General features: G+C 33.1%; 1 protein-coding gene across 1 annotated transcript; it reads left to right on the top strand.

The window, feature by feature from the left end:
* The first annotated feature begins 1,460 nt into the window (after nt 1-1,460).
* On the top strand, nt 1,461-10,117 carry LOC101215764 (hypothetical protein). Its single transcript, XM_011656970.2, has 10 exons — nt 1,461-1,755; nt 2,680-3,061; nt 3,164-3,303; nt 3,894-4,007; nt 4,178-4,261; nt 4,811-4,981; nt 5,212-5,362; nt 7,533-7,675; nt 7,762-7,885; nt 8,055-10,117. The coding sequence occupies exons 2-10, from the start codon at nt 2,744-2,746 to the stop codon at nt 9,633-9,635; spliced, it is 2,826 nt and encodes a 941-aa protein (XP_011655272.1). The 5' UTR covers nt 1,461-1,755; nt 2,680-2,743; the 3' UTR covers nt 9,636-10,117.
* Nucleotides 10,118-11,623: the final 1,506 nt, after the last annotated feature.

An 11,623-nucleotide genomic window follows, 5' to 3' on the forward strand; every position in this document is an offset into this window, starting at 1 on the left:
TTAGGGAGCCATTAGAAAAAAAAAATGTTTAAAGACCTATAAGATGCTTTTAAAGTTTTAGCAAAGACATACCTAAAAGTTTTAGGTACGAAATTTGTAAGTTAGTTCTCTTTTCTTTCCTATTAACATTAAATGGACAAACTTCTTCTAAACTTTAATCTAAAATAGTAAAAATAAATGACCAAAAATCCTTTCTACACGGTTCACACATGAAGAAAAATGGAGATAAACACTATGAAATGAGTTATTTGGTGGTCACCCAACCCTAGTTGACTTTGGATCTCTAGATCTAAGTTTAATAGGCAAACTAGTTGAATAATTTTTAGTTGACAAGCTAAGAAACTTATAGTTTCTATCCATTTCTATTACGTTGTAGAGTGTATGACATGTTACGTTAATGTTATGTCGACAATATCTTGTTTTACTAGAGAAGTATGACAAAATACACTTAAATAATATTATCTATGTAAGAGTACTAGAAGTGTGGTTGCTTCGTCTATATGAACTTTCTAAATAGTTTATGTTCTCTTCGAACCTCTTATGAATTCATGATTTTGTCTTAGACCATAATGGACAGAACTGTATATATAGAACTAAAAAATATCATGAGTTGTTTGTGATATCTTTGTCACAATTCACCAATAAGAATGATTGTTCAAATGCTTGATCTCACTGTTTATTTGGTAAAATTCGGTAAATGTTCAAACACTCGGGAAAGTTCAACTATAGCAAACTCCTCTCCAAATGCACATCTTCGTTCATTTGCTCTTAACAGTTTTTGTTTTGATTTTTTTCTTATTTTCTTTCATATGGGAGACTGTTGGATATTTATATTGTAGTGAAAGAAAATGAAACATTTTGGATAGACTAAATTAATTGTTAGAAATCTCAAACTGAATTGAAACAATAAAATTAGATGATGTTTTATTTTCAAAATTAACGAACATAGGAGTTAAATTTATAGTTTCTTCAATATGAATGAGTTATGTTTGATTTTGGCTGAGTTAAGTCGAAAAGAAGTATCCAATAATTTTACTAGATCCAAGTAGTTTAAGACTTCATTCTACCATAATCAGTTATTGTATAATGTGTCAAGGTCGAGCCTAAGACGGATGAGTTCGCATATAATCGTTATAGCTTGCTTATAGTTCATGTAGAGCAAATAATTGTATTTAACACCGCGCTGGTCAGATTCATGCTTCAACTACTTTTTGAATCTCCACGAGATTTCAACGTTTTTATAAGTTTTTTTTTTGTGACAAAAATGAAGAAATGGAATGTTAATAGGAGTAAAAAGGTAAGGTTGTATGAATCTTCTACCCCAATTGTATTTATTAAACAACAAACAAATTAATCCAAACCTAAAAACTAAAAAAAGTATTGACATAAAAGTAAAGCGAAGCCGAGCCGAGAAGAGAAGTGGCTAATGTGAAATATACGCACGAGTTAACGGTTCCGAAGGACGTCTGATCTCTTAGCCTTCTCCCTCTCTCTCTCCCTCTCTCTTCTGTGAATGGGCATTGGGTCTCTGTTTCAGTGCCTCTCTCTCTCTCTCTCTCTCGTTCTCTTCAACTTCAGCCTCCACAATCTTTCCCATAAACGCCAAACCCTATCTCTCACTCTCTTTACCCTCCACTTATCATCGATTACGTTCCCCTTTTCTTTTCTTCTCAAATTTCTCTCCCATTCTTCACTCCCAATTCTTCTACTCTTCCATTTTTTTCCACCCATTCAATCTTCGTTTTAATCTTCTAGGTATTCCCTTTCTTTCTTAATTGCTTCGATTATATGGGTTTTTTTTTTTTTTTTAAATTCTGGGCTCTCTCTTTTTCTTGTTTTTGCTTTAATTGCATTGCTGTCTGCCTCTTTTGCCGATTTTTCTATTCCTCTACTTTGCGTGGTGTGTGGGAATTTGTTTATCTGTTTTGTGTTTTTTCATGTAGAAGAGAGGGAGAGGATTTTTTGGTTTGTTATTTGTTAGGTTATTGTTTTTTTTGCTTGATGGGCTTGTTTGGTGGTGTTTAAGTAATCATTTTTTTATTTGTTACTGGGCGTGTTGGATGGTTTATGTTTTGTGTTGAATCATTACTACTGTTCACTACTTAATTAACTAAAACTTGAATTCAATTCTTTATGTTGTTAACTCTACTCAATACTCTCACATTTGGGTTACTGAAAAATGCATGTTGAATAATTTTAAAGTTTCCATGTTTGTTCAAGTGATTTTGTTCTTGGTATGCACTCAATACTTGCTTGCAATATAACCGTTGTGATTGACATGAACTTCCTCGAATAAAGTGATTTATCCCCTTTTTTGGGTACTGACAATTGGATAGTCTGGTCATTATTTAATCCTCGATGTAGAATTTAAAATTAATGGGGTTAATTGGCTGCTTGAAATAGGATCTTTCGTTTTAGCAGCGAATAGAACTTCAAAAATGTTCTTGATTTTGAATTTCTGATTTTCCACTTAAGGTCGTTTGTGGCTGTCTTTAATATGTTCTCTCTATGACATGGGAGATGTTATGCAAGTATACTCTTCGTGTTAGTTAATAAAGGATAATATGATTTTGGGAATGATTTTAAAGCCTTATCCCTGACATTGGTTTCTGATACTGGTCGCTAAAGCTTGATGATTTTCTAGTGTTGGAATTCTCATTAATTGATTTCTTTTCTTAGGCCTCTCATAGAAATTATTGCAGCACTATCTATGTGATAGTATGTTGTGTTTGATTCTTCATTGATGGCGGCCAATCAAAGGAGAAAAAGATTGAGTTCTGCCAGTGTAGTTGGTTACAGTTCGAGAGAACCATATAGAGTGAGAAAAAAGAATTTAGCATTGCCATACGGCGATGCAAACTTAAGATCCCATATAACTCTGGTATGGGATGGGAGTAAAAGAAGAGTTGTTTCTAAAAGAGAACAAATTGGCATAAGTTGGAGAAAATTGAGACCATTTGTTGATTCCGTCTCCAATGAACAAACTATCTTAGCTGACGTTTTTGATGTCCCTCGTCAGATTTTTGAGTTGGAAGATTTGTCAGAAGTTCTTTCACTTGAGGTACCAACATTTTTATGGATAGCCCTTGTTATTTGTATCAAAGTTATCACTTTCCCTTTTTCATTAAATTTTTTTATTGCTCTGGCCTTGAACTTTTTGCAGGTTTGGCAGACACATCTTTCGGAAAATGAAAGGAACAATCTTCGGAAGTTCCTTCCTGGAGAACAAGAAAATGAGATAGATGTACTAGGAGCCTTGTTTTCTGGGAATAATTTTCACTTTGGAAATCCCCTTGTTCAATGGCAAGTATCCCCCCCTTCTCCCTTTAGAAGTTTATAATAGTATTTTCTGCACGATATTTTTTTAGCTAATCTAAAGAAGAGTGTTAATTGATATAGTTATGGAAGTTCAGTGTTTAAATTGATACAATAATTAGGGGTTAAATTGATAAACTTTCTGTTTCTTATAAAAGAAGATATACGACCCAAAGTTTAGGGGTGTAAATTTAAAGTTTCCCCATTTATTTTTTAATATGAAAAAGATAACACTTTCTTTCCATTGATATTTTAAAATTTAATATTGGTTCCTAATTATGATATTACTTCCCTTTGATATTTGCTTCTAATAAAAAAGAAAGAGAGGGTACTGGGCTGATAAAGAAGAGCCTCAAATTGTAGGTTCTTTAAGTTTTAACGTTAAATTTGTTTCAGTTTCTACTTATTGAAGTTTGGAATTGTTTTTCTCTTCTTCTTTATCATTATTTTGTGATTACTTTATTTCCATCAGAATTGTGGCAAGAGATGGACTTCGTGTGTTAAATCAATTTTTTTTTTGGAGAAAAAGTGAAGGCTACAAAATAACTGTTAATTTATCCATATATATGTATTTTCAGGGAGTCTTCACTTTGCTCTGGTGCCCTTCACCCTGATGCAGTTCTTCAACATGAACAGCGCTTAAGAGGAGATAAAAAAACATATTCCCGTGAGTTACAGAAGTATCATAATAAGTAAGAAGTGTATTTAGTTCAATCTGTTAAATTGCCATTTATGACTTGATGATTCAACAATCTATCTTTTTTAACTATTTGAAATATCACTGTTTCTATAAACCTTTGCCTTTCAGTGGTCTTTACTCTAATTGAAACATGTTGCTAATATTAGTTCCTACTTCTGGCAGTATGATTGGTTATCTGCAGAAACTGAAGGATAGATGTGCGAATTGCAAAGATCCAGAGAAAGAAATCATACATCAAACGTGGAGGTGATACCTTTTCTTTTGCCTTTTTTCAAACATGTAATTCCTGACCTTCTGCTGCCAATAGACTTTGGACATCAGCTTGGACAATATCCTGCTTGTTACTGTAATGAAGGAAATTTATAGCTGGGTGCTAGCATATAAAACTGCTTTAAATCTTTTTTCTTCCTGTTTTCGTTGATAAATTTCAACTTGAGTGTCATTTTAGTGGTGAGTATTTGTCAATTGACTAACCTTGAAAATAGATTGTTGGCTTATCTTTGAAATATTTCTTTTACAAATCTTCCTTAAATATCTTTATTTTTTTATTGATGGTCAAGATTAGCGTTCAATAATTAATTTGGAACAGGAAGAAGTTAATTAGCAAATATTTGATTTAGACCCTGTCAAGTGTTGATTTTGTCACTCCTCTGTTAAATTAGTGCTTCAGTTGTCTTTTTCCTTTCTTTTTTTTCGATCTTTTTTTTTTTTGGGGGGGGGGGGGGGGGGGGGGGTCTTTTCTTTGATCATGAAATAAAATGAAGCAAATCAAAATGAAAAGTGTACTTTAAGCAGGTCAAGAAATTCAGAAAATAGAGTTTCCACCTTAGTGAATGTGTCCAGATTTGACCATCATGAGGACAATGCTATAGCTACATCTGAGTCTGGTTCGTGGGCTGCAGAGGAGAAAGCATGCAGTAGCGATAACCAGACTTCATTCATGAAGGGTAGAGAACATTCAGAAAGGTAACTTAACTTGTATCCATAAATTTTTATAAGTGGACACTTGTCTGATTTATCCACCGTTCCTTTTAGTTACAGATAGTTTCTTTAAGGTATTACCGAGGCTTTTTGCTATAAGTTGTGAATAGGTAGTATAGGCGCACATCATTTTTTCCTCAATTATCTATGTTCGATAGGCGGATTCAATTGGGATTTTGTTCTGTTGACTATATATTAGTTTTTATGGCCAACAGGATGTGCAATGAAGGATATAAGCGAGAAAGATGTAGAAATTCATCAAGTGCTTTAGATGACATGCTTAATGTGGGTACTAGACCTGAGGACAAGCTACAAAAGCGCAACATTCAGTGTAGTGATGGCTCTAAATATATGTCATATCTCAAGGTTAGATGATGTTTTTTTCTTATTATTATTTATTCTCCGACGGGAAACATCAACAGCTTCATGTTTTATGAATTTTATTATGTGTTGGAGCAAATGCTGACACTTGTTAAGCATTATAGACATGTACTAGAAACTTGTAACCTGAGTTGAAGAACTGCTGGATACTTGAATTGGATTGTTCAAACATTTATTTATACTTTCTACACAATAGACATTAAAGTATCGGAGAAGAATAATAAAAAGAGTTAAATATTAAAGTCGTGGTTTAAAAATTGAATAGGATGAGAAAGAATTTAAAATATCAAACTTGTGTTTGAAAAATTGAATAGGTTGAGAAAGTGTTGCTTCTTTTTCATTGTATCAATGAAAAGTTTTGTTTCTTGTCGAGAGAAAGCTCTGACTCGTGGTTATTCAAAACATTATCTTTGCCTAATAAGCTTTTTGTATAAAAGACTAAAATATAATATTTTTTAATCCCCATTTGTGAATGGCTCTTCGTTGCCTTCTTTTTGCTTCCTGAAGATGAAGAAAGTTAAAGTCCTCTGGTATAATTCTATATGAGTAATTCTTTAGAGCATTTGAATATTAGTATTAAGAGTTTTGGTTGCTCTTTTTGGAGGTTTTGTTTTAGGAGTTCTGTACTTAATCTCTGTTTATATGTATAAATGGATCCTCTGCATTCCCCAGCAAGCTTTTGCCAGTTGGCCTTCCCTTTTCTTTTATTATGATGTAGTAAGAGTAGGGTACAATAGGGTATTATGGTAAAATCATTTAATTGATTTGGATTGGGATTAGTTTCTATAATTGATTAGAATTAGGATTATTTTCCTTGGTTTATTGGGATTAGAATTAGTTTCTTTGATTTCTTAGGAATAGGATTGGTTTGCTTTCCAATTCTCCGTAAATAGAGAGATTATCTCCTTGTTTTAGGAACTTTTGATCATTAATAAAGTTTTCTATTGATATTTATCATATTAATTATTGACTAAGTTTTGGTTTCTCAATTAAAGAAATTGCTGTTGGTAAGAATAAAGTTTATAGCCTGTTTCAAACAGCCCCATAGGATAAAAATCAAAATGGATCTGCACGGTAATCTGCAAATTGTCTCATTAAAATGGCTGTTGGAATGCAAGTAGTCGAATGACAGAACTCTAGTGGTAAGGAGAGCCAGAGTAAAGCTGGAAATGGCTTGAGAAAATGATTTTATCCAAGTATGCAGGGTAATGTGACAGATTTACCTCTTGAACTTGAAAGTTGTACGATTATTAGCCAAGTGGTCTTGGCAGAACTGTTTAGATTGCATAACTTGAATTGGGAATTGGCTTCATACACATGACTTGGGTGGGGGTGATCGTGGATAGAGGATGACAATGAAAAATGTAAAACATAGGTTGTTAGGAAGTTGTGGTATGTGCAGGAAATGAGCACATTGCTTCCCTAGGTTCATGTTAGAACACTTGCTAACAAAAACAAGATCTTAATTTGTTATAATGAACTATAAGAAAATACAAGATAAACCCAAGTATAAGGCACTTGGAACCTCCCTCTTGAGTACTCTCACCTAAGTCCTAAATCACTCTACAGTACCTCTCTCACTTACCCTCCCTCCATTTATAACAAGATGTAACTACCCTAGTAACCACACTTACATTCGTACGTACATACGTACGTACATATATATATACATACATATGAATGTACATACACACACACATATATAAAAGATGTATATTTCTTTTGTTTTTTCTTTTACAATTTCGAGTAAAAGAGACTGTAGAATTGTAGATTAATTAATAGTTTTGTTTCTAGATTTGGTCATTGAATGTTAAACACATAAAATTTAGGGTCACATTTTCTTATGTTACTTGGCTTCTTTCTTGATTTGCTCTTTAAGTTTAAGCATATATCTGGATACACGTCAAGACTTTTGCCACGGTCTTGTTGATCTTGTCATAGAATTACAATCTGCGTATCGTGATTCTATATAATCCTTGATTTGTTGAGGTGAATTTAACACGTCTTTTATTTTGATGATTAAAATGTAATGGTTGAATACACCTCATAAAAGTATGGTCATTTTCTCTTTATGTTTCTGGTTCTCTTATTGAAAAGAGGCAAGTTTGGGTTTCTGGTAGATTTTTGACATTGATATCTTGTTCCCACGCTCCAGATTAGCAAGAAGCAGCATGACCTTGTGAAGAATATGAAGCAATCTGGATCTCTGGACCAAGTTTTAGGTGACATTCAAGCTTTTAATGTACAACCGTACCAAGTATTTGTAGAGGAAGAACAGAAAAAGTTGCATGAGCACTGGTGAGAGAATATTTTAAGTAACATTTACTTTTACAGCATCGAAAGTTTCATGCTCCCCTCATACAATAGTTTTTTTCTTGGTATAGGCTGCAATTATCAAAAGTTCATCTTCCAGTTGCGTATGCCAATTGGAGACAGATTCATTTACAGAGACGGCAAATAATCAAGGCCTTGGAGCAAGACCTGAAAGATAGACAAACACAGCTGATGGTGCTTAACAATTCCACTTCTGTTTTTCTTCTCTCTCATAATTTTCTCTCTTTATAGTGTTTGTTCATCGTTGTATGCAATATATCTGGTTCTTATTTTACCAATTTTTTTTTTGGGTTCCTTCTGTAACATTCTCTTTTTAACGTTTTACCTGCAATTGAGGGTTTAGGATGTGGACACTGAAAGCCATGACAGCATGCTTCGAGGTCAAATGGATGCTGAAGAAACAGATCAAATGGATATGGAAGAAACAGGAAATGAGTCTATTGAAAAATCAATTTCAGGTTCCCAAAGTAGTCAGTCCTCAGAGCAGGCCAATGGTGGACTGGAGACCGACAGCAGTTCAAATCCCAAAAACCATGATGTCTCAAATTCTTGTGATACTAATCTCAAAGATTCTGGAATATCAAGAAACATGGATGCTATAGAAAGCTCAGCCAGCCAGGGAGAGGCCCTACTTTCTATTGGTGATGTCCGTCCAGGACCAGGGATGCCAAAGAATTATTACAGCTCTTCTACCAGCCATGATTATGCGGCATCTATAAGTAATTTGTCTCTTGCAAATTCTCATGCTGACAATGAGCAAAAAACAAGAGTTTTCAATGTCGATCCTGAAATGCCTGTCAGAGGTGTTGCTAAAAGTTTGTTGCATAGTCAGTCAGACAATGACGCTTGTGTGAAACATGGCTTACATGGCAGGGATATTGGAAAAATTTTGTTGCCTAGACAATCAGATAATGGCGCTTTTGTGGAACCTGATTTGCATAGCCGAGACATTGGAAAAAGTTCATTACAAAGACGATCAGATGTTGACACCTTTACTTATGAAAATGAAGGTAAAGATATTAGAAAAGCTTTGTTACATAGACAACCAGAGGATGACACCTTTAGTTCTTATGAAGATCAAGGTAAAGATATTGAAAAACATTTGTTACATAGGCAACCAGACGACGGTGTCTTTAGTTATGAAAATCAAGGTAAAGATGAGTTGCTTCATTCTGTATTTAAGAGACAGGGAGCTATGTCTTTCCATCATCACAAGGAAAGGCACCCATGTTTAGATTTTCAGCCATCAAACAATGACTTGATAGAAGAGAGTCAGTATTCTAGACATTTCCAGGAGCAGCCAAATTTATCCATGCCTTTGCAGCAAAGGCAGAAGGAAGACGACCAAGTATACATTCAACATGCCGTTCCAGAGAATATTTACCCTGATGGCAACAGATATCTGATTCCTCCATCTCAGCAACAGTTATTACCCTCGGTTGGAATGCAGGACTGGGCTGCTAACTCGGTTCGTTTGTCTTCTCATATCCATTCTCATTCTCATCCTATAAATGGTGGATGTTTATTAAGCGAGAACTGGTTTTCGAGCGAGCATCAAGTCCGTGATGGGTTTACAGGGTCAGATGGTGTTAGCGTTATAGTCCCAAATCCAAGCATTGGAAGTGGAAGCAACAGCGCAGATCAAACCTTATTCAGTGTTCTATCTCAGGGCAATCAATTTCGTTCCCCTTTCCATTCAATGGGCTCGAACGGCCAATTCATTTCCCCAAGGAACTATGGAATGTTGCGCGAAGGAAATCCCATGATCGGTAACGTTCTACCAGAAACATCCAACCCAATTAATAATTACTTGGGAGGGCATGAAATAGCATCTCAGGGTATGAGCTGGGTAGGGATGAGGCATCAAGGTTCCAATTTGACTGATCCAATGGAGAAACCATATTTGAGATCATGGAATCAATGAAGAAGAAAGCTATGGTCACTTAGTTTTGCAATAAGAGACAAAGTTGTGAATTTTGTTTTGGAGTGAGGACTGAAAAGAATGGAACGAAAAAAAGAAACTTTGTGGATGCTTCAAACAGAGGCTAGTTTTGTGCATCAAAGATATACATACCCAATTGATACAAGAACAGAAGCAACACAACACCATGTATATATATCTAGATGTTAGATGAGCAGCTGGAAGAGAAGAAATTTTAAATGATGAAAATAGAACCAGGCAAAAAAAAATTACTTTTTTGCTGGCAAGGTACATTTTTTTTGTAGCTTTGTTCTTTATTTTAAAATTTAAACCTTCCCCTGTGTTCTGTTGCTTAGAAAAGATAAAATTTCAATAATTTTGGAGGCTTTACAAAGCCATCTATCTGAGGCCAATGCTTTAGAAGAGATCATTCTCCTGATTTTTATTTTATTTTGTTATTTTGTTAAAGTTATTGATTAATTTGATAAGTAGAGCCTCATGGGATGGTGATGGTGCTAATAACTAATAACTGACTTCTTTTTTTCTTTCCATCTCAATACTTTTGATTTTTTTTTTTCATTTTTATCTTTGTATTTTCGAAATGTTCATTTTGGGTTTTATACTTTCAACTTGGTTTATTGGTCCTTAAACTTTCAAAGTCACAATTTTGTTTGTTCTATTTTAGTACAAATGAAAATGAAGATGAAGGACCAAAATGGTCATTTTTTAAAAGTAGAAGAATTAAAATAAACGTTAGTAAAAGTACATACATAGATCCAAATGAAACTAAACTATCAAGATCAAAAATATTGAAATCAAAATGAATCTATTTAATTTTTTTTTTCAGTACGAAGAAGATGCTAATGTCTTGAGGCAAACTAACCCCACAAGTTTCAATTTCATCTATTCATTTCAAATTTTTGAAAAACAAATGGCTTTGGAAAAAAAATGAAACTACTCTTTAAAAAATAGCAAAATTTTCAATTGAGATAGTTGGATGGTTTTGGTGTATTTTATAATTAGTTCCATATTTTGCTATCTTTAAAAATGTTCGTTTTAAAATCTTGTTTTCATTTTTTAAACTTAGGTATTTTTTTATTTTTACTAAACGAGCCTTAACAAACAAATACAAAATAGGAAAATGGGATGAAATGACAAATTTAGAGGGGTGTTCTTGGTTTTTGGCAAAAAAAACCAAATTTATTTAGCTTTATAGCAATTCAGGTCACGTGCACATGTCATGTTTTATCAATATACTTGATTTGACCTTGATATATGGTCGGATGTCTGATTTTTCTATTACTCTTTAATTTATTTGAATATAGTGTAAGTGAAATCATCTTAAACGAGATCATGCATCAATTATCTATAAATATATTTATAAGAAGTATCCGATATGTTTCAAACTTAATTGACTCCCATTCATTTTTGAATTCTAGATTGACTTGATTTTACCAAATCATTAACTCACTTCAAGATTTGATTTGGATATATATATACATATAAAGATCCCATTTTTTATTTTTTTATTTATCAATTTGGTTTATTTTGCTTTTTTTTGTTTTTTTAAATATAAAAAGATATCATTAACGAATTTTTACTAAAAATAGTAAATATTTGGTTTGTTTGTTTGATTTGTTTTTTCTGTTTTAAATACGAAGATATCTAAAGCATATAAGAGATATATCATGTCTTCCCATATTATGTGTTAAATACTGTATAATTTAAAATACAAGAGATGTGATTTACGAGATTTGAAATACATTTTCAAATAAGGTATTTTGATATATTATGGATTTTTTAAATGTGATTTCTTCCCTTTCTTTTCCATTTTCCATCCATTGGGTAACACATTTCACAAATATGATCCAAAACTTACTAAACATTTTGTTGGACTATTTTCAATTAAATTTCTTTGTAATGAATTTAAAATTGTTTCCAAATTAAATTAAAGCCAAAATTGCTTTAATGTTTTCTTACTATTTTGTGGA

Source organism: Cucumis sativus, chromosome 5 (genome assembly GCF_000004075.3).
Source record: "Cucumis sativus cultivar 9930 chromosome 5, Cucumber_9930_V3, whole genome shotgun sequence".
Classification (NCBI taxonomy): Eukaryota; Viridiplantae; Streptophyta; class Magnoliopsida; order Cucurbitales; family Cucurbitaceae; genus Cucumis; species Cucumis sativus.